The sequence below is a fragment of the Rana temporaria genome, chromosome 8, assembly GCF_905171775.1.
Source record: "Rana temporaria chromosome 8, aRanTem1.1, whole genome shotgun sequence".
NCBI classification, from domain to species: Eukaryota; Metazoa; Chordata; class Amphibia; order Anura; family Ranidae; genus Rana; species Rana temporaria.
In genome coordinates this window covers 32411343-32435990 of record NC_053496.1, presented here as the reverse complement: position 1 = coordinate 32435990, position 24648 = coordinate 32411343, and the positions used below count along the sequence as shown (strand labels likewise).

Sequence of the window (24648 nt, the reverse complement as noted above, 5' to 3'; positions counted from 1 at the left end):
GAATTGTGGGGTGACACTAGAACCAGAAGTATATCATTGGCAGAAAGCATTAATTTGTGAATAATATTTTAATGCCCTTAACATCTGTTTGTTAGCGTATATACTGGGCTAACGTTTCTAAAGCGAAGATAAAAAGAATGGAGAATAGGGAAAAGCCTTGTCTTTTAGCTCTCAATATAGGAAATCTGGGCTACTAAATCTAGTCTATAGTTGGTCCAATTTTGGGGATACTTGTCCAGTTTTGGGATGAATATGATGTTGGCTTTCAACATGTCTGGATCAAAGAAGTTGTAATTTTTATATTATTGCATACAGTTACCAAGGTAGTGGTGGCAATATTGAAGCTTTTTTTTTATTGTTTTTAAGTTTCTTTATAGGAACATGGACTTCAGCAGGGGTAGTGACATCCCAATATTAAATGTCTAAGCAAGTGGGGTTAGAGGAATGGGAGGGGGGGGGGCTCTTCTGTGTGGAGATTTTTTGGAAGTTATACGTTTTGGATGATGGCAAAGGATCTGACGGAGAATATGATTTAGACAAATGAGATCTGATCCAAAAAAAGAGGAATCTACTCTAGGTTGAAATCTAGTTGAGGGTTGCTTTGACAGTTACCGTGGAGGATAACTTAAATTATTACAAGGTTGAAATTAAGTTTGTATATACTGTAGTTTAGTAATTGTCTCCATTCAAGTCTTTTTACATTACTAGGCTAGTTGGATATGGACTTTGAAATACATTGAGAACATATATATATTTGTTATTTATCAGAGGTACCTTTACAGTGTCATTAATTTACACAGTGCTTTACACACACACACACACACATATATATATATATATATATATATATATATATATATATATATATATATATATATATATATATATATATATATATATGTGTGTGTGTGTATATATATATATATATATATATATATATATATATATATACAGTACAGACCAAAAGTTTGGACACACCTTCTCAATCAAGGAGTTTTCTTTATTTTCATGACTATGAAAATTGTACATTCACACTGAAGGCATCAAAACTATGAATTAACACATGTGGAATTATACATAACAAAAAAGTGTGAAACAACTGAAAATATATTTCATATTCTAGGTTCTTCAAAGTAGCCACCTTTTGCAGTAGACACATCTCTAGAACTGTTAAGAGGAGACTGTGTGAATCAGGCCTTCATGGTAGAATATCTGCTAGGAAACCACTGCTAAAGAAAGGCAACAGGCAGAAGAGACTTGTTTGGGCTAAAGAACACAAGGAATGGACATTAGACCAGTGGAAATCTGTGCTTTGGTCTGATGAGTCCAAACTTGAGATCTTTGGTTCCAACCCCCGTGTCTTTGTGCGACGCAGAAAAGGTCAACGGATGGACTCTACATGCCTGGTTCCCACCGTGAAGCATGGAGGAGGAGGTGTGATGGCGTGGGGTGCTTTGCTGGTGACACTGTTGGGGATTTAATCAAAATTGAAGGCATACTGAACCAGCATGGCTACCATAGCATCTTGCAGCGGCATGCTATTCCATCCGGTTTGCGTTTAGTTGGACCATCATTTATCTTTCAACAGGACAATGACCCCAAACACACCTCCAGGCTGTGTAAGGGCTATTTGACCAAGAAGGAGAGTGATGGGGTGCTGCGCCAGTTGACTACCTCTTGAAGCTCATCAAGAGAATGCCAAGAGTGTGCCAAGCAGTAATCAAAGCAAAAGGTGGCTACTTTGAAGAAACTAGAATATGAAATATATTTTATTTATTTTTATATTTAGTTTTGATGCCTTCAGTGTGAATCTACAATTTTCATAGTCATGAAAATAAAGAAAACTCTTTGAATGAGAAGGTGTGTCCAAACTTTTGGCCTGTACTGTATATACTGTAAATTCACATCAGTCCCTCTTTCCCGAGGAGTTTATCTAATATAAGGTTCCTAACTCACATTCATTCATACTAGGGCCAATTAACCTACCAGCATGCCTTTGGCATATGGAGGAAACTGACGCAGACACAAGGAGAACATACAAACTCCAGATAGTGTCATGGTTGGTATTTAAACCAACAACCCTAGTGCTGCTAGGCAGCGTGCTAACCACTTAACCACTGTGCTGAAAAATCTTGAAATACCTGAAGGGTGTGACTAAGGTTTCAGGAGGGCATTGTTTTTAATATGATGCTGTGGTCAAGAACATGGCAACATTACCTCAAACTAGCAAGAGGTAAATTCAGGAATAACTTCAGAAAGAATTTTGATTGTATGAGTGGATGCTTGGAACAGGTTTCCAGCAGAGATATAAAAAATGCTGGCTCTTGTTTTTACAGGCATACTATAGACACCCCCCAGGTACGAAATTTAAAGGAATATTTCACTTTTATTATTTCACTTTGAGCATTATTAAAATCACCGCTCCTGAAAAAACTGCAGTTTTTAAAACATTCTTTTCCATTGATACATGTCCCCTGGGGCAGGACCCAGGTCCCCAAACACTTTTTATGACAATACCATGCATATAAGCCTTTAAAATTAGCACTTTTAATTTTTAATGTTCGCGTCCCGTAGACTTGGCAAATTCTGGTGCGAACCGAACTGGGGGGTGTTCGGCTCATCTTTACTGGTAACACAAGGATAATAATAGAGTGTTATTTGAAAACATAATTTATTGATATCAAGCAGGTATATCCTCTAGTTCAATATAGGATATCCTCTAGTACAATAGAGGATGTTCTCTAGTACAATAGAGGTTATCCTCTAGTACAAGATTCCTAGTTGGGAATTATGTCATATAATCTGCGTATGGCCCCAGGGGATGAGAGGATGGAAGCAAACAGGTAATCCTGTCTATTACTAGAGGGATGAGCAGCTGGTGATCCGTCAGTTACCAATAGAAGGGGGATGTGCACAATGTGGTCTTGAGCAGGAAGAAATGTGGATCCTCTAGTTCAGATGAACAGTAACTGCAAGTTTGGATAACGAACCAACGTTGGAAACAAAACTGCTGATAGACCTAGGAGCATTATATCTTGCAATGATCAACATCCAGGTCTGCAGGCCTGATACTTCCTATGGGCTGTGTTGTGATGGTAAAGTATACTGTTCCTGGAAAGATGGATGACCCACAGCTACAACGTAAATGAAGTAACTAAAAAGACAAGCTGCGATATAAGTGCTGATAATGTATACTACTTCTACTAGGCTTATCACATTGTGCAGTATGTCTACTGAGAAATGGAGGATATATTCCAACAGGCTGTGGTGCATTAGGCCTCTGTGGTGGATCCCCATTAAGTGTCCTGTGCTCAGATAGCATTAAGTAGGCTTGATCACACATGTCTAGGTGGATGTATTGATAGAGGGTACATTACCGCTTAAATTGATCAGGCACCCCTTACCAAGACTCCCTCTGATGGTTCAATCCAAAATCTTTTGCACAATGTCAGCAGACTCCTGTTGGCAAAGGAATAGATGGAACCACTGTGTCCATCGCCAATTGAGGCAACTACCGCCGCCATGTCACGGCTCCTGATCCCGGTTATAGGTGTCAGCGCGTTTCGCTAGGGGAAGCAGCTTAGCTTCTTCTCCAGCAGAGATAGTAAGTCAGTCAACATTAAGTTACATAATGTAGCTGAAATAAAAAACACAAGTCCATTGTGCCCAGAAAAAAGATTGCATGGGTGTGATAACCATACATTTATCCTTCAGCAAAAACTGAAGTGTAAAAGCCTGCCAATTGTGGTTTTCTGAATTTGTAGAAGCAGATTTAATTGTTTTCTTCTACAGTATAACAAAACTGACAGTTGTGGAACTTCTGGTACCTCGCAATGTGCACCTTTCCAGTTATTAATAGACTGAGCACTTACTATTCTAACTATTGTAGACTGTGTCCAGACACAGACGTCTCTCTTCTCTATTTCAGGTTACGTTGGAGGGTAAAATAGTACAACAAGGTCAGAAGAAAGTTGAAAGGTCAAAGGGTGACGGTAAGTTCCCTTTACTGGACTCAGAATTTTTGGACGTATCTTCATTTTTTTTATACTCACAACTCTTTCTGGTCTCCCATTTTGCAGCTCGCTCTGGCTCGATAGAACTCTCCCTCCCTATCAGAGATATATCTCCATCTGGAAATATACTGGTTTTCATGGTTTCTGACTCTGGCACAGTCGCTGCTGACACTAGAACCGCCCAAGTGACGCCATGCCTAAAACATGCTGTGAGTGTCACCAAAACTGGTTTTGATCTTGGTCTACAATTTAAGCACACTACACCGCCTAAAGGGAATGGGCAAAGTGACAGGTCCTTTTGTAAGAACCCCTCCTTCACTTGCTGATACCCTTGTCACATTCCCCCTCTGCTCCCTTGCTCAATCTGAGTCCTCAGTTAATAACTGGAGCTTACCATTATGAGGGAGTATGTAACCTCTGCCTAAGAAACAGTTCTTAGCCTTGATTAAAAGCAATATACACTCTACAGTTTAACCACTTAACCCCCGGACCATATTGCTGGTCAAAGACCAGAGCATTTTTTGCGATTCGGAACTGCGTCGCTTTAACTGACAAGTGCACGGTCGTGCGACCTGGCTCCCAAATAAAATTGGCGTCCTTTTTTCCCCACAAATATAGCTTTCTTTTGGTGGTATTTGATCACCTCTGCGTTTTTTTTAAAAAAAATCGCAATAAGCGTCTATTGATTGGTTTGCGCAAAAGTTATAGCGTTTACAAAATAGGGGGTATTTTTACGGTTACAAAGTGAATAAAAATATAGAATAAAACACAAGAAAATTGAGCTCTCATTTGTATAACCACAGATATATAAGTATGTATATCTTCCCTATAACTGCTGAGTCAAATAAGGTCAACGTTTCACTGTCGCTTCTTCAGGACCTATTTCCATTGACTGCAGGCAAAGGTATTCTGCATGAGAAAGAAAATAGTATCAGAACTTCAAACGGATGACTGATGCAGACAAATCATATATTGTAATGTAAGCCCCATAGGTGATATTGGGACAGTGTATATGAGGTACCAATCGCAGAGAAAGCACTCCCATTTGCGGCATGCCGTATGCTACCCAGGCACAATCAGATCAGCGCGACACTCCCTAGATCAAGACGATCAAAAAATACCTGATTCCCCAATATAAGAGGAAGACAATAAATAATAAGAAGAATGAGCCCCCATAAAGATATGCGGGGTAATATAATATCATCTTGACAAGGTACTCACAATGCCAGCAGATTCACTTTGTCACTACATCAGGGTGACCATTTTTTCCCTTAAAAAATATATGGAGCCGCCCTCCTATTGGTTCCTATTATATAATATAGATATACAAACCACAAATAAATATTTGCGGCAAAAAATCATATATTATGGCAATATAGACAAAAAGATACAATAGTTCAAATACCTAAATCAAATCATTCAGGGCGAGGGTCAGTGATCGATTGGACTGTATAGAAAGCTTCCAGATGACAAACAGGAGATCAGCTAGGACCTATATGAACCAGTTAATACAGCAGTCATTATTAATTAGTATTCAACTCATAAGGAATTGTACCAAAAGCAGGCCACATTGCAGTAAAACTTACCAAAAAACTGGCATGGAATAGCATCCAATGATCTGCATTAGTAGGAAATTAATATCATTGGTGCTAATGATGAATGCAGGTATAGATCTGAGGAGCAAAGGAACTTCAATTACTCCCCAGCATAGTAAATCATTAAGGTATATTGAATGAGGTTTTCAATAAATGTCCCAGTAAAAAAACTAACCTGTTCCTAGGTGTCCTGGATAAACAGGAGCCATGCCTAGGTCAGTGTCCCATGGGCAAAAGATTAGCCGAAGGGATAAACAAGGTGTAGAGTCAAGAAGCAAGCCGGAGGTCAGGTACCAGAGGGAATAAGATTAGGTGTAGTCAGAAGGCAAACTGGGTAAAGCACAGGATCAAAAATCATGGTCTGGCCATGGGTCACAGGATCTGTGGACCACTCAATGATGATCTTAAGTCCTGCAGTGCTTTAAATAGGCTACTGGGTGCCACAGTCAATTTGAACGCGCATGCACAGTTCTGTGGTCCGTTCTTCACATATGCACAGTTCTTTGAGCACAGGCAAGAACTTGGTTTTCATGACAGGAAGTGTGAATTTAATGACGGGTCAGCTTTAATCTGTAAGTTTTCAGAGGCGATAATTTACAGCGCCCCACCGCTTACTGCTTTTTGTGTTTCAGGTCACCTTGAAGTTCTCTGAGACAAAAGTGTTGCCCAAATCAAATGTTAACATGCAACTCCAAGCCGATGGTGGTTCTTATTGTGCATTGCGTTCTGTCGACAAAAGTGTGGTCCTGATGAAACCAGAGGATGAGCTAACCGAGAGCAAGGTACCCTAAGTTATGTTCTAAAGTTAGACCAGGTTGTAGAGTTCATCAAGCTGGTCAACTTTGGACAAGCTTAATCCATAGCTGAGGAACCAAGATACTGTAAAAAATGTAAAGCACATCCTCATCTTGACTGCCCCACCCTGCTGTGCTATGTAGCTGCATAATGTGAGGAAAAGGGTTACAACATTTTTCACAGGCTTCAGATCACCCCTCACTTCTTGTCTTGGTGACATACACAGGGTTTCCATTTGGCCAGGAACTAAAGGACAATTTTTCATCAAGGACACAGACGGCAAATTCAATAACTTGGTACTCACTATCCCATGTCTTCTTTTCTTACAGTTTCAGAAACTTGTCATTCCCGAGCGCACTTACATACGGTCAGACTCGTTGGATTACAGTTTATGTAGCAAACCGCAGCCATGGGAAGATGACTGGGAAGACAATTTTGGTAGGAGCCCCTGGTGGTGGCATTCTTACCCTGAGAAGAAAAAGGACATTCAGAACATCATTCAGGTGAAAAAGGCATTGTTTACGCTATTTGGTTCTAATTATATGGTGTAGCCATATTCATCATTATCAAAGGTTTTATTAAGAAAGCCAAGAAGATCAGTCTTGCTGTGACAAGCATATACACCCACCATAAGATCGTAAATTAGAAAAAAAGAGAAATTAGTCTTTGTCTTATTTTTCTCTTTTGACTGATGTTGTACTTTAACTTTGCAGGATATAAATCTGTATCTGCTGAGTACCTGGAAGATTTCTGCTCCAATCACCTGCAAAACACAAAGTAAGTGATGCTGATTCTGACTTCATAGTTGGCCATTACATGCAGGTTAGTGTGTCTTGGTTATGTGGCTGCTGTTGTCTTTTGCCATATTTAGTATGCATGAAAGAGTCTCAGATGCTATGGGTGAGTATGAATCTTTCATTTGCTGAATTGGGTAACATCCAGGTATGTAAAACCAATGTTTATTTTTTGTGTATGTTATGTAACAGCAGATCTGAGCGTAATTGTATGCATTTCAATATGGCATGAACAAATGTAAAATATATAAAAAGCACACCAAGATTCAAGTAGGAACTAATATGTCTCTTGTATTTAGAAATAATCACTTATTCCAGAATTCAGCTTTAAAGCTTCTTTGGCCTCGTACAGACGACCGGATCTATCCGCTGGGATTGATCCGCGGATCAGTTCCAGCAGATAGATCCGGTCGTCTGTACGTCCGAGCGGAGATTTCCCAGCGGATAAAAATTTTGTAGCATGCTACAAAATCTATCCGCTGGGATCCAGTCCAGCGGACTGATCCAGTCGTCTGTACAGACTCACCGGATCAGTCCGTCCGCTCCCATCCCTCGCATGCGTCGTAATGATTCGACGCATGCGTGGAAGTGTTTACCTTCCAGCGTCGCGCTCGTCGCCACGTCATCGTCACAGCGATGGCGCGACACGTGACCGCGGATGTTTTCCGCGCGGATTTTGATCCGATTGTGTGTACAAGCCATCGGATCAAAATCCGGAGGAGGAATTGGATAACCCCCTCGTCTGTACGAGGCCTTAGAGTTTTTTGGGATTGGTTTTGTGCATATTTTAATTATTGTCATTTTTTTGTTGGTTCTCATTGTTGGCTGACAAGGTTGCATATTGGAGAATTGATGCTGTTTTCACCTGTGCATTGTCCACCTGTGGACACTTTGCTTTAATCTGCTGCAGTTTTTATTAAAGTTATATATTTCGACATTCTGATATAATATCAACAGGTTTATAACATTACTGGGTGACTGGGACAAGTAAAATGAAGAACTGCCTGAACTGGAGTCATGTTAAAGGGTCAAAGTAGAGCTGTTGGTGCAAATAGTTCTTAGTAAAACCTGTCTATTGTCAAATCACGTGCAGAGCAACCAGGAAGTCAGCACTGCGCTGCGCTAATCACAGGCAGTGAGACATTTCCCAATCTCTGCAGCCGCATTTCGGGAAATGTCTCCCTGCCTGTGATTAGTGCAGCGCCGACTTCCTGGCGGGCTCTGCACGTGGGCTTTGCGAACACGCCGGATCTCCTCCTTACACACCACTAGTTTTTTTTTTTTTTGCTCAATCCAGCGAGTTGACAGCTCTGGTTGGAGCCGCTGAGCATGAGAAATTGTGACCTGAGCAGTGCCTGCTGCAAGTGTGTACAAGCCTTTGGGCGCACACTGGTGTGCTGCGGTTTGGCCGCAGTGCTTATGTACACAGTTTTCATTAGCCGCAGTCCCAAAGGCATCTTTTAGGTTGTGAGTTTTTGCTGCAGTTTTTTTTTTTATAGCGCACCAAAGATGCAGTCGTTTTTGTGCACTTTCAGAAAATGCAGCAAAAATTTGCAAACTAATAGAAGTCTATGGGACTAAGGGGGAGGGTAACATGTAGATCACCAACACTGCAGCCAAACTGCAGCAGACCAGCAAGAGCCCAAATCATAGCACACAGGACCGGGTATTGCACAAGGCTGCTGAAAGAAACCTCCATATCTGCAGAGAGAGGGGGAGAGGAATTTGGGAGAGAAGGGGGAAAGGCCAGTCACAGATCACTCACTTGGAAGGAAGAACCCAGCAGGCAGAAGACTCACTAGCTCGGTCATCAGTAGGGATGAGCCAAACACCCCCCTGTTCGGTTCGCACCGGAACCTGCGAACACACCAAATGTTTGTGTGAACTTTAGAACCCCATTAAAATCTATGGGACTCGAACGTTTGAAATCTAAAGTGCTAATTTTAAAGGCTAATATCCAAGTTATTGTTCTAAAAAGTGTTTGGGGACCTGGGTCCTGCCCCAGGGGACATGTATCAATGCAAAAAAAGTTTTAAAAACTGCCAGTTTTTCGGGAGAAGTGAATTTAATAATGCTTAAAGTGAAACAATAAAAGTGAAATATTCCTTTAAATTTCGTACCTGGGGGGGTGTAAAGTATGCATGTGAAATAGCGCATGTTTCCCGTATTTAGAACTGTCTCTGCACAAAGTGTCATTTCTGAAGGAAAAAAAGTCATTTAAAAATGACTCGCGGCTATAATGAATTGTCGGCTCCCGGCAATTCAGAGAGAATTCATTCATAAAAATATAAAAAAAAGCGTGGGGGTCCCCCCAAATTCAAATAATAAGCCCTTCAGGTCTGGTATAGATAATAAAGCTCACCAGATGCTGTTGCCATTTACTTTTGTGTCTGGCAAATATTGCCTTTTTAGATGTTATTGAAGAGCTGCTTGTACACTCCAATCTACATCCAGATTAATAAAGACACTCTCAATATATGGGGATAGAAATTGAGACTCCAATAGTGTAAAAACACCTTAAGGTTATCAATTTATTAAAAGTATTGCACTTACATCATAAAAGATTCAAAATCGCCTTGTTAAAATTCCAAACATGCCAGGTGACTCAGTGGTGCGATCTCATCATTGCTTCCTTTGTACACGCGGAGTCACCGTCTTATCGTTGCCGTGTACCCACGTTCCGACGCGTTTTGTCACTTTGGACCGTTTTTGTGTTTTTATATCATCTTTATCATTAGGCACTTTTTGAATGAAGATCTAATGTCTGTCTGTTTAACTAGAATGAAAAAGTCAAGGATTTCAACGGGGTGTACTTTTTTTACATGACCTACATCGGTGGCTGTGAGGAAAGGGGCAAAATCCTTGAAATGTGTTGGCATCTAATGAGGAAGACTTTAGTACTAGGGGATTTTTTTGTAGTCTGTCATGACGGACAGTGCCTATTTATGCACAAATTGGAACTAGACATGTGCAATTCGTTTAGTTTCTAATTATTTTTTTACCAAAAATTCGGAAATTCGTTAATTCTGAATTTTCTTATTAACAAATTTTTTACTTCTGAATTTTCGGACTTCCGAAAATTTCAAATTTCCGAATTTTCGGATTTACAAAAATTAGCATTTCCGAATTTTCGTATTTCCAAATTTTTCAATTTTCGGACTTCGGAAATTTCGAATTTTTTAATTTCCGAATCTCCGAATTTTTAATTTTCAAATTTTCGTATTTCCGAATTTTTCCATTTCCGAATTTCGGAAATTCGGATTTTCGTTTTTTTTTTAATTTTAGAAATTCAGAATTTTCTAATTTTTCATTTTTTAGAAATTTCGAACTTTTCATTTTTTTTAGAAATTTCGAATATTCGAATTTTCGATTTTTTTATTTTTCGAATTTTTTATTTTTTGGGTTTTCGAATATTCGACGTTTCGAATATTCGAATTTTACGAATATTCAAATTTTTCATTTTCGATTTTCGAAATTTGGAATTTTCGAATTTTTCATTTTCGAATTTTTCAATTTTCGAAATTTCGAAAATTAAAAAAAAAAAAAATTTGAAAAAAAAAAAATGAAAATTAAAAAAAAAAAAATTCGGAAATAAAAAAAATTCGAAAATCTGAATTTTCGAAATTGTGGAATTTTGGATTTTTTTAATTTTAGAATTTTAAAAATTCCGAAATCCCGAATTTTGGATTTTTTTTTTTTAAAGTGTATTTTGTGCGTGTACTCGAGAGAGGAGCCGGACTGCAGGAGTTGGGAGTAAGCAGGCCTCCCCCAGAGGCAATCTGCCACCTTTCTCCATGCCCCGGGTGGCAATGGTGGGTGTGTGAGGGGGTCCTCCCACACAGCCCGCCCTACCTGCTCCACTTTGAAGCCCAACGGGGCAGAGGGACTCCCTATAAGGGAGTGAGAGGATCTAGCCCGCTCAACCAGCCCCGTTAGTCCTTTGCCTCTCTTTTTAGAGACCGCGTGGTCAAAGTGCGTGCATGTTAACCCAATTTCGAGTGCGTGTAAGTGTGGTGGTTTTTGCGGGAGGGGGGTGGGCGTAATAAGCGCAAGCTTACCTCGCATAGACCACCAAACGCAATTCACATGTAGCTGAGACCGGGATCCGAACCTCTAGCTGCAGAGGTGAATGGCTTGTCAGCGCAGTGCCAATCGCGTTGAGCCACCGCAGCTCCCCCCCGAATTTTCGAATTTAAAATGTTTTCGTACTTCCGAATTGTTTCATTTCCAAATTTTTAGAATTTCCAAACTTTTCATTTTCGTTTCATTTGTTTTTTTCGGAGATTTCGTTTTTTCCGTTTTATTTGTTTTTTGCTTTTTCGGAAATCTGAAAAATTGGAATTCCGAATTTTCGAATTTCCGGAATTTACAAAAAAAGCAAAAAAACGAATAAAACGGAAAAAAATAATTATTTTTCCATTTTCCCGAATTTACGGAAAAAAAACAAAAAAACGAATGAAACAAAAACAATTTTTTTTTTAATTTCCCGAATTTCCAAAAAAAAAAAAAAACGAAAATAACAAACGAAAAAAAAAGATTTTTTTGGCAGTGCACATGTCTAATTGGAACAACAGATGCTGGCAGTTATAGACTTTTATTTGGATCACTGATACAAAGACGTGATATTAAGAGAATGATTGTATACATGTGTGTGTTTTTTTTCACTTCATTATAAAATAAACTTATATGTATTGTTCTATTCTATGCTATCCTATTCTACATCAGCCTTTCTCATCCTTTTTAACATTGAGGAACCCTTAAAATATTTTTTCGGGTCCAGGAAACCCCTCTAACAATTCTATACCTAAATTTCAAAGTACATTGGTACACTTCTGAGAATTGTGGTCATTTGGAAGAATTCTCGCGTACAGATGGCTAAAAAGATCATTGGTGTCAGTGGTTATTCACCTGAGAGGCAGAAGTTGCTCATTGTTCAATTAACCCCTAGCAACCTCTGGGGGAACCTTGTTTTTTTTTTTGGAACACTGGTTTGGAAAGGCTGCTGTACACTCTGTCATTGTGCTCTGTGTTTTGTCTTCTACTAGTAATAACTCCCTTATTTAGCTGTCCGGCTCAGTTTATGATGTCAATAGAAATTATCCATTACATTAAATCAAGATATTGTGAATGATGTACTAAAGAAATAAGTATTACATTTTCACTTTGCAAAGCGCATGAGGTAAAGCAAAGTAAAAAATAATTTTGAAAAGAATATCCAATAACGTAAAAATAAAATAAAAACAATAGGATTTATACCTCTGCATGACTGGATGATTGGAATCGGCTCCACATTCACCTATGTGCAAACAAAAATCTTGTTTTATATTTCCTTGCACATACAGTAATTGGGTATGAATTGGAAAGTGTGTGTTCACTTGTTTTACGAGAGAAATTGATTTTCACTTTGCAAAGTGGAAATAATTTAGGAAATCAGAGTCAGTTGATTTACTAGAGAATTAGAGAATGTTCAATTTGCAAGGAAAATACCAATGCATGAAAAACCGAAGCCATCAAGAGAAAACTATTCATTGCATGCAGGAAAATTCATAATTCCACATAAATCAGGTAAAGTGACAAACGTATAGAAAATAATGTGTGGCATTTTATTTTATAAAGTGAAGCAAAAAGAAATACAGTGCTAAAAGACTAAAACAGTTCTGTTAAATCATAATCAAACATATACATTTTTATTTCTACTTGATCATTTGTTTTAGTAAATCACAGCTACACCGTCACACAACTTGTACTATCAAATAAATAAAAATAAAAACATTTTTGGTAATGTGGGAGATATATAAAGTTGATATATTCAAGGTATACAAAATTTACATTGAGGCGACAGTATGAAGATTTGGGTGTACAATGTTTTCATATTATGAATGTATTGGCATCTTTGTTTGGCAGGAAGACGGCCAATGATGAGCAAGCCAGGTGCCCGACCAGTTGCAAAATCAGGTGTCTTAAAGTGTATATCACAACCGGAAATGTATATCCTCCACACTCTACATTCTACTGATATATCCCTCTCCTCCACTGCACTCTACATTCTATAAACTGACTGTACTGATATATCCTCCTCCTCCTCCACACTCTACATTCTATATACTGACTGTACTGATATATCCTCCTCCTCCTACACACTCTACATTCAATATACTGAATGTACTGATATATCCTCCTCCTCCACACTCTACATTCTATATACTGACTGTACTGATATATCCTCCTCCGCACTCTACATTCTATATACTGACTGTACTGATATCTCCTCCTCCTCCTCCACACTCTACATTCTATATACTGACTGTACTGATATATCCTCCTCCTCCACACTCTACATTCTACTGATATATCCTCCTCCTCCACTGCACTCTACATTCTATATACTGACTGTACTGATCTATCCTCCTCCTCCACACTCTACATTCTATATACTGACTGTACTGATATATCCTCCTCCTCCTCCACACTATACATTCTATATACTGACTGTACTGACATATCCTCCTCCTCCTCCTCCACACTCTACATTCTATATACTGACTGTACTGATCTATCCTCCACCTCCTCCTCCACACTCTACATTCTATATACTGACTGTACTGATATATCCTCCTCCTCCTCCACACTCTACATTCTATATACTGACTGTACTGATATATCCTCCTCCTCCTCCACACTCTACATTCTATATACTGACTGTACTGATATATCCTCCTCTCCACACTCTACATTCTATATACTGACTGTACTGATATATCCTCCTCCTCCTTCACACTCTACATTCTATATACTGACTGTACTGATATATCCTCCTCCTCCTCCTCCACACTCTACATTCTATATACTGACTGTACTGATATATCCTTCTCCTCCTCCTCCACACTCTACATCAGGGGTGCCCAACCTTTTGAATAGCAAGGGCCACTTAAGCAACTTGGTAACCAGTCGTGGGCCACAATGAGCGGAGCGGGCGGATGACAGGTCACAGCTACTCCATGGGCCCTCCGATCTGCCCAGATGGAAGGGGACAAATTCCCTTCTGTTTTTTGGATTGGAGGTAGGCGAGCATAAATGGACATCTGTCGCTCTGTAGAGGTGAATTGAGGGTCCCATTTGGTCGGGGTTGATCGTGTGAAAAGGGCCTAAGACTGCTTTCAACTGATGTACTGGGTGCAGCGTAGTACACCTGTGTCATATCCTGTGGGTTAACTGAACTTTGCCATAGACTCCTTCTGTGGCAAAGCCGGCGCTGTAGAGGAAACATCAGTTTATGGGGCTCTGGTCCGCAGCCGCTTTCTTCCTCTACCACCAGCTTAATTCACAACACTGATGCTGTGGTATTGCAGATCGGCAACCTGTGATCTGGGCTTGCCAACCAGCTATTCCAGAGCAGGAGGTTGTGGGCCACATCAGAGGGCTCCGCGGGCCACATGTGGCCCCCGGGCCACTGGTTGGCCACCCCTGCTCTACATTCTATATACTGACTGTACTGATATATCCTCCTCCGCACTCTACATTCTACTGATATATCCTCCTCCTCCACTGCACTCTACATTCTATATACTGACTGTACTGATCTATCCTCCTCCACACTCTACATTCTATATACTGACTGTACTGATCTATCCTCCTCCACACTCTACATTCTATATACTCACTGTACTGATATATCCTCCTCCTCCTCCACACTCTACATTCTATATACTGACTGTACTGATCTATCCTCCTCCACACTCTACATTCTATATACTGACTGTACTGATATATCCTCCTCCTCCTCCACACTCTACATTCTATATACTGACTGTACTGATCTATCCTCCTCCACACTCTACATTCTATATACTGACTGTACTGATCTATCCTCCTCCACACTCTACATTCTATATAATGACTGTACTGATCTATCCTCCTCCACACTCTACATTCTATATACTGACTGTACTGATATATCCTCCTCCTCCTCCACACTCTACATTCTATATACTGACTGTACTGATCTATCCTCCTCCTCCTCCACACTCTACATTCTATATACTGACTGTACTGATATATCCTCCTCCACACTCTACATTCTATATACTGACTGTACTGATATATCCTCCTCCTCCTCCACATTCTACATTCTATATACTGACTGTACTGATATATCCTCCTCCTCCACTGCACTCTACATTCTATATACTGACTGTACTGATCTATCCTCCTCCACACTCTACATTCTATATACTGATTGTACTGATATATCCTCCTCCTCCTCCACACTCTACATTCTATATACTGACTGTACTGATCTATCCTCCTCCTCCTCCACACTCTACATTCTATATACTGACTGTACTGATATATCCTCCTCCTCCACACTCTACATTCTATATACTGACTGTACTGATATATCCTCCTCCTCCACACTCTACATTCTATATACTGACTGTACTGATCTATCCTCCTCCTCCATACTCTACATTCTATATACTGACTGTACTGATATATCCTCCTCCTCCTCCACACTCTACATTCTATATACTGGCTGTACTGATATATCCTCCTCTCCACGCTCTACATTCTATATACTGACTGTACTGATATATCCTCCTCCTCCTCCACACTCTACATTCTATATACTGACTGTACTGATATATCCTCCTCCTCCTCCTCCACACTCTACATTCTATATACTGACTTGACTGTACTGATATATCCTCCTCCTCCACACTCTACATTCTATATACTGACTGTACTGATATATCCTCCTCCTCCACACTCTACATTCTATATACTGACTTGACTGTACTGATATATCCTCCTCCTCCTCCACACTCTACATTCTATATACTGACTGTACTGATCTATCCTCCTCCTCCTCCACGCTCTACATTCTATATACTGAATGTACTGATATATCCTCCTCCTCCTCCACACTCTACATTCTATATACTGACTGTACTGATATATCCTCCTCCTCCACACTCTACATTCTATATACTGTCTGTACTGATATATCCTCCTCCTCCTCCACGCTCTACATTCTATATACTGAATGTACTGATATATCCTCCTCCTCCTCCACACTCTACATTCTATATACTGACTGTACTGATATATCCTCCTCCTCCTACACACTCTACATTCTATATACTGACTGTACTGATATATCCTCCTCCTCCTCCTCCACACTCTACATTCTATATACTGACTGTACTGATATATCCTCCTCCTCCACTGCACTCTACATTCTATATACTTACTGTACTGATATATCCTCCTCCTCCACTGCACTCTACATTCTATATACTTACTGTACTGATATATCCTCCTCCTCCTCCTCCACACTCTACATTCTATATACTGACTGTACTGATATATCCTCCTCCTCCTCCACACTCTACATTCTATATACTGACTGTACTGATATATCCTCCTCCTCCTCCACACTCTACATTCTATATACTGACTGTACTGATATATCCTCCTCCTCCACACTCTACATTCTATATACTGACTGTACTGATATATCCTCCTCCTCCACACTCTACATTCTATATACTGACTGTACTGATATATCCTCCTCCTCCTCCACACGCTACATTCTATATACTGACTGTACTGATATATCCTCCTCCTCCTCCACACTCTACATTCTATATACTGACTGTACTGATATATCCTCCTCCTCCTCCATACCCTACATTCTATATACTGACTGTACTGATATATCCTCCTCCTCCACACTCTACATTCTATATACTGACTGTACTGATATATCCTCCTCCTCCTACACACTCTACATTCTATATACGGACTGTACTGATATATCCTCCTCCTCCTCCACACTATACATTCTATATACTGACTGTACTGATATATCCTCCTCCTCCTCCACACTCTACATTCTATATACTGACTGTACTGATATATCCTCCTCCTCCACACTCTACATTCTATATACTGACTGTACTGATATATCCTTCTCCTCCTCCACACTCTACATTCTATATACTGACTGTACTGATATATCCTCCTCCTCCTCCACACTCTACATTCTATATACTGACTGTACTGATATATCCTCCTCCTCCACACTCTACATTCTATATACTGACTGTACTGATATATCCTCCTCCTCCTCCACACTCTACATTCTATATACTGACTGTACTGACATATCCTCCTCCTCCACACTCTACATTCTATATACTGACTGTACTGATATATCCTCCTCCTCCACACTCTACATTCTATATACTGACTGTACTGATATATCCTCCTCCTCCACACTATACATTCTATATACTGACTGTACTGATATATCCTCCTCCACACTCTACATTCTATATACTGTCTGTACTGATATATCCTCCTCCTCCTCCACATTCTACATTCTATATACTGACTGTACTGATATATCCTCCTCCTCCACACTCTACATTCTATATACTGACTGTACAGATATATCCTCCTCCTCCACACTCTACATTCTATATACTGACTGTACTGATATATCCTCCTCCTCCTCCTCCACACTCTACATTCTATATACTGTCTGTACTGATATATCCTCCTCCTCCACACTCTACATTCTATATACTGACTGTACTGATATATCCTCCTCCTCCACACTCTACATTCTATATACTGACTGTATGGATATATCCTTCTCCTCCTCCTCCACACTCTACATTATATATACTGACTGTACTGATATATCCTCCTCCTCCTCCACACTCTACATTCTATATACTGACTGTACTGATATATCCTCCTCCTCCACACTCTACATTCTATATACTGACTGTACTGATATATCCTCCTCCTCCACACTCTACATTCTATATACTGACTGTACTGATATATCCTTCTCCTCCTCCACACTCTACATTCTATATACTGACTGTACTGATATATCCTCCTCCTCCTCCACACTCTACATTCTATATACTGACTGTACTGATATATCCTCCTCCTCCACACTCTACATTCTATATACTGACTGTACTGATATATCCTCCTCCTCCTCCACACTCTACATTCTATATACTGACTGTACTGACATATCCTCCTCCTCCACACTCTACATTCTATATACTGACTGTACTGATATATCCTCCTCCTCCACACTCTACATTCTATATACTGACTGTACTGATATATCCTCCTCCTCCACACTCTACATTCTATATACTGACTGTACTGATATATCCTCCTCCTCCACACTATACATTCTATATACTGACTGTACTGATATATCCTCCTCCACACTCTACATTCTATATACTGTCTGTACTGATATATCCTCCTCCTCCTCCACATTCTACATTCTATATACTGACTGTACTGATATATCCTCCTCCACACTCTACATTCTATATACTGACTGTACTGATATATCCTCCTCCTCCTCCTCCACACTCTACATTCTATATACTGTCTGTACTGATATATCCTCCTCCTCCACACTCTACATTCTATATACTGACTGTACTGATATATCCTCCTCCTCCACACTCTACATTCTATATACTGACTGTACTGATATATCCTCCTCCTCCACACTCTACATTCTATATACTGACTGTACTGATATATCCTCCTCCTCCTCCACACTCTACATTCTATATACTGACTGTACTGATATATCCTCCTCCTCCACACTCTACATTCTATATACTGACTGTACTGATATATCCTCCTCCTCCTCCTCCACACTCTACATTCTATATACTGACTGTACTGATATATCCTCCTCCTCCACACTCTACATTCTATATACTGACTGTACTGATATATCCTCCTCCTTAATACTTAGTATTCTGTATATTGACTGTACCAATATATCTTGCACATGTTTAGTCAGGATATGGTGCTAACAAAAATTGTAGTCCTGTCTATCCAGTCCTGAAGTCTTCTCAGCTTTGTGGCACAATACAGTCCTGTTTGGTATCAGAGGACAACAGGCTTTCCTCTGCTACAAATCAGTAATACTTACAGGCCATGTTCCTCCCCAGCATGTGATTGGACAGCGAAAGTTGAAGCAACAGACTTACAAACGCATCTCTGTCACTCTGCTCTCTTCCCCTATCAGCATGTTACTTGCTAGTGCATGCAAGACAATTTTTTGAATGGAAGCCTAGTTTGCCCACCTAGTATGACCTAGTTTGCCCCCCCTAGTAAACCTAGTATGACAAAGTTATCGCTGGATAATCAAGCCCATAATGTAAATGTAAGATTTACACACTTTCCTTAAACTAAGAAAAAATTATTGTTCAAAGTGAAAATTCTCTTGCAAGGTAGACATCATAGAGTAAACAAACTCACAGTATGCAAGCCAGGATTGACTATAGAGCTTTCCAATGTATAGGAGACATGGCCATCTGTATCACATTTTCCAATTCATCGATGTGCAGACTACAGTTGTACACGATGGAAACATTTGTGTCACTTTGTTAAGTTAATCATTTAATTTTGCATATTTGTTATGTTAGAATGATTCATTTTCAGAATTTGTTGTTTTGTATATTCAGTTTGAATCATAAAATAACTAATTAATTCAAAATGATTTTTGTTCAGTTTGTTATGTTATGATTCGGAGATTCTGGTGGATCCACATCCATCCAACCCAAACTAAGAATCGTCATCTTCTTTTACTTTTATCCTTACTGTATTTATAGCAATATGTTTCCATTTCATATGCAGTGCATTTTTTTTTTCGAAAAAAGAAAAATGTTAATATAACATGAAATTAAATGGATCCTAATCAATTTGGATCATTCATTATGGCCCAGATTCACGTAGATCGGCGCATCTATATACCGGCGTAGCGCATCTCATATGCGCTACGCCGGCGTAACTCTGAGAGGCAAGAGCAGTATTCACAAAGCAATCGCTCCCTACGATGCGCCAGCGTAACATAAATTGGCAGGTGTAAGCCCGCCTAATTCAAAGTAGGAAGGTAGTGGGCGTGATACATTTAAATTAACTGTGACCCTATGAAAATGAAGGGCCGAACGAACTGCGCATGCGCCGTCCCGTGGGCGCTTCCCAGTGCGCATGCTCAGAATCACGTCGGACCTAACGCCTAAGATACGTCGAATCACTGAACGTAACCTACGCCCAGCCCTATTCACGTAGTCCTACGTAAACAACGTAAAATACGACGGCTGTTCCGTCGTCCATACCTTTTGCATGGGATGCGCCTCCTATAGGTGGAATAACTTTACGCCGGACGTACGCCTTACGTAAACGGCGTATATTACTGCGATGGGCGCAAGTACGTTCGTGAATCGGCGTATCTCGGTCATTTGCATATTCGACGCGTAAATCAATGGAAGCGCCCCTTGTGGCCAGCGTAAATATGCGCCCAGGCTCCGACGGCGTAGGAAACTTACGTCAGTCGGATGAAGCCAAAATTCAGGCGTATCTGACTTGCAGAATCAGGCGCATAGATACGACGGCGCATCCGTGCACTTACGCGGCGTATCAGTAGATACGCCGGCGTAAGTGCTTTAAGAATCCGGGCCTATGTCTTTACTATTTTCGAATGCTTCAAGTGTTAACATAAAGTCAAAATGAAACGAATGAATACAAATACATTTTGTTGTTTTGTTATAATTTATTTTGGATTCTTTGAAATCCAAATCTCTGAATAACGAACATTTTGTCTAGATTTCGATTTGTGACAAATCACTGCACATGTCTACTGCAGACTGATCACATGTTTGGAGGAATCACTTGCATACAAATTTCTACACTTTTAGCAAGGTTCCCGTCTTTAAATAGGGGGAGGATCTACGTGTAGCTCTAGATGACTTATACACAGTTAAACACAGTTACGGTATATTATCGATATTATCTTTATTATTCTGTATTACGTTGCACATTCTCTCTATGTTAAGTGTATACAGTACAATGAACATCTTTTTTTTTTATATGAATGATACATTAAGAGTTTGTGGACTTTCATAGGATTTTTCTATTTAAGATTAGATATATACATTTTCTTTGGTGGACGACTAAGATTTTTTCACTGCTGGTACTGTATATGCTAGTCCAGGATCTGATTAATATAACATTTTTGTTTATGTTTATAAGACTTGTGCAACCATAATAGCATATGATATTTTTTTGTAAAATCTAAACATTGATGGTGCATGATTTAGCATTCTTAAGATTTTAGGACTGATTTTATGATAAATAAATAATGAAATTGTATTGTATGTAGCTCCCCTTTAATTTTCTTTACAAATTTAATCTATGGCAGTGACATAAGGAGGGTTAAACATTTTCTGCTTTTGTGTTTTAATATACTACCTAGGCAGGTCTAGGCAGGGAGTGTTGTAGTCTCTATTTTTTGTTTGTTCATTAAATTTAATATCATATCGTCATTAAAACTGGTTGGATAATATGATGTTTTAAACTGCAGAGAGAACTTTTCATGACTCACGGTCTTCAGTATCAGAGCTATACATTCTTGTGAAAATGTGAAATAAAAAATTCTAAATATAAAACAAAAAAGTGCATATACTGTACACTGTGCAGTATATTGATAATTATATTTTGAGTATTTTGAGTATTTATATTTATATATACAGTACAGTATTTAAAGGAAATAAATGCATTGATTTATTTTCCCAGCAGGTATACTGCCGATGGCAAAGTCACCCCCAATTCTGGGATCGGCTGTTGGTTCATTATTTGGAGCACCTGGAGCCTCCCCAGCACTAGGTGTCATACCTTATAATACATATATAGATATATATCTATATATAGATATATATATCTATATAGATATATGTATATATAGATAGATAGATAATATATATATATATATATCTATCTATATCTATATATACTGTATATAATGATATACTTCCTCTGCACTCAATATTCTATTTACAAACTTTAACAACATATCCTTCTCCACACTCTACATTCTATATTTTCTTTTTATATATTCTTTATCTATACATTCTTTATTTACTTGTTTCCAAGACAGGTTTTCTTTCTGCTGAAACATACACATTTTCATGTGTCAAACATGACAAATTTTTTTTCTTTTCTTTTTTGAGTTGCTATTCACCATATAATACAGTTGTGTCCAGTGGTAAGCTTACTGCGCTGGCTCCCTTCACATACTAAAAAATACCAAATCAAAGGCAATTATAGTTTATAGTGACATATCACACTTGTGATATAATCTCAAATAGTTCAATCAGGGTTTTTACATTTTTCTTTGAACCATGTGATTAGAGCCAATAGGCTTAAAAAAGGGTGGGCTTGAGGTGCAGAAGCCCACCCAGTTGTGTGACAATAGCGAATGAATATTCACTATTGTAACAATGATTCTCCTCCCAGACATTTAGGAAGCGGGTCCTGAGACCCGTTTACCTGATTGGCCAACAAGAAGAAGAGCGAGGAGACGCTGGGGAAGTGAGGAAGCAGTTGCCTGGAGAGAAGCTGCCCGCCGTCTGGATTGCTGCTCGCGAGATGGGGTAAGTGCAGGGCCCTAACTACTGACTGACCGACCATGGGTGGCAGGATGGATTGTTTGCCTCCCCCCCCCCCTCCCACCGACTGTGGGAACACAGTCGGTATTAAGCAGCAACCTTGAGTATACTTGTTTTGTTTATTCAATATAATTACAAATCACACCACCCATAGTAGCATGGAAGTTTTATCATATTTTATGGAACATAGCACTGTATACTTATGTAGCTGATGCTACAGTTTATACAGTGCTCACAGAAGGCACATCTGTTGGTGAAGTAAATAGTTCATTTGGACGAGCTTAGCCCAAATAATCTATTTACAGTAAAATAAAACCTGAAGTTTAAAATATATAGCAAGAGATGCTAGCAATTGGCTAACTTCAGTCAATCCTTTGTAAAAAGATACTTACAGATAATTATTAATATTATTATACAGGATTTATTCAGCACCAGTGGTTTTCGCAATCTAATAGGGTGGGGCAGGTGGTTCAAAAGGTTGTAACTGTGGGGAATGAGCTGATGGAAGTGGTAAAAGATTAGTTGGAGGCTTAAAAGGCTTCCTGAAGAGATGAGTTTTCAGGGATTGCCTGAAGGTAGAAAGAGTAGGAGATAGCCGGATAAGAGTGAGGTAGCGAGTTCCAGAGGAATGACAGAGGCTCTGAAGAAATCCTGGAGACGAGCATGGGAGGAGGAGCATGGGAGGAGGAGACGAGGGAGCTTGAGAGTAGGAGGTCTTGGGAGGAGCGGAGAGGACGGTTTGGGTGATATTTGGAGACAAGATTGGTGATGTAGCTCGGGGCAGAGTTGTGAATGGCTTTGTATGTTGTGGTTAATATTTTGAATTTAATTCACTGGGCGATTGGGAGCCAGTGTAGGGATTGGAGGAGAGGGTTGGCAGACACTGAACAGTTGGTAAGGTGGATAAGCCTGGCAGCAGCATTCATGATAGATTGAAGAGGGGATAGCCTATGTAGAGGCAGACCAATGAGAAGGGAGTTACAATAGTCAAGGGGAGAGATAACAAGGGAGTGAATTAGGAGCTTGGTGGTTTCATTTGTTAAAAAGGGGCGAATTTTAGAGATGTTACGGAGGTGAATTCTACAAACTTTTGACTACTATTTAATTTGAGGCTGAAATGACAAGTCAGAGTCTAGGATTACACCTAGTGCACTGGTCTGATTGTTGCATTGGTAATTTTGATGGAAAAGTCACAGAGGGGGGCATGGGCGGGAGTGGAATATTGGCTTGGTTTTAGAGAGCTTTTGTTTAAGGAAGTGGTGTGACATCCATGCTAATATGTCAGTTAGTAAGTTAGTAATGGGAGAGGAGACTGAAGGAGTGAGGTGAGGAGTATACAGAAAGATTTGGGTGTCATCGGCGTATAAGTGGTATTGAAAACCGTGTGCGGTTATCAATTGATCAAGGGAGGAGGTGTAGACAGAGAAGAGAAGGGTTTCAAGAACAGAGCCTTGGGGGACCCCCACAGAAAAGGGGCAATGGAGAGGAGGAGACAGAGTTGTAGGTAACACTGAAGGAGCACTCTGACAGGTAGGAGGAGAACCAGAATAAAGCAGAATCTTTGAGGCCAAGGGAACAGAGTTTATTGACAAGGAGTGGGTTGTCAACAATATCAAAGGCTGCAGGGAGGTCAAGTAGTAGGAATATAGTAGTGGCTGTTGTTTTTAGCAGTTAGTAAATCGTTAGTGAGTTTTAGTAAGGCAGTTTCCGTGTCCTGCGAAGCGAAAGCCAGACTGTAAATGGTTAAGAGGGTTATTTCCACTAAGGTAGGAGCTAAGACAGTTGTGAATGAGAGCAATTACTGTAGATGGGTTTAAGTTATGGTTGTCCCGATACCACTTTTTTGAGACCGAGTACAAGTACCGATACTTTTTTTCAAGTACTCGCCGATACCGATTACCGATACTTTTTTTTAATGTCATGTGACAGTGGCAGTATTTTTTAT

General features: G+C 39.7%; 1 protein-coding gene across 11 annotated transcripts in view; it reads left to right on the top strand.

Moving 5' to 3' along the window:
* LOC120946805 (alpha-2-macroglobulin-like protein 1) overlaps nt 1–24648 on the top strand; it is a 224004-nt gene that overhangs the window by 114388 nt on the left and 84968 nt on the right. For 4 of the 11 annotated variants that reach the window (XM_040361516.1, XM_040361517.1, XM_040361514.1 and 1 more), the window contains exons 14-19: nt 3929–3992; nt 4080–4222; nt 6241–6390; nt 6733–6906; nt 7117–7180; nt 21832–21921. In XM_040361516.1, the coding sequence (XP_040217450.1) occupies nt 3929–3992; nt 4080–4222; nt 6241–6390; nt 6733–6906; nt 7117–7180; nt 21832–21921 (685 nt within the window). Of the gene's footprint in view, nt 1–3928; nt 3993–4079; nt 4223–6240; nt 6391–6732; nt 6907–7116; nt 7181–13101; nt 13153–21831; nt 21922–24648 lie in introns of all 11 variants that reach the window. The other 7 variants (XM_040361523.1, XM_040361519.1, XM_040361524.1 and 4 more) reach the window with 3 other exon arrangements.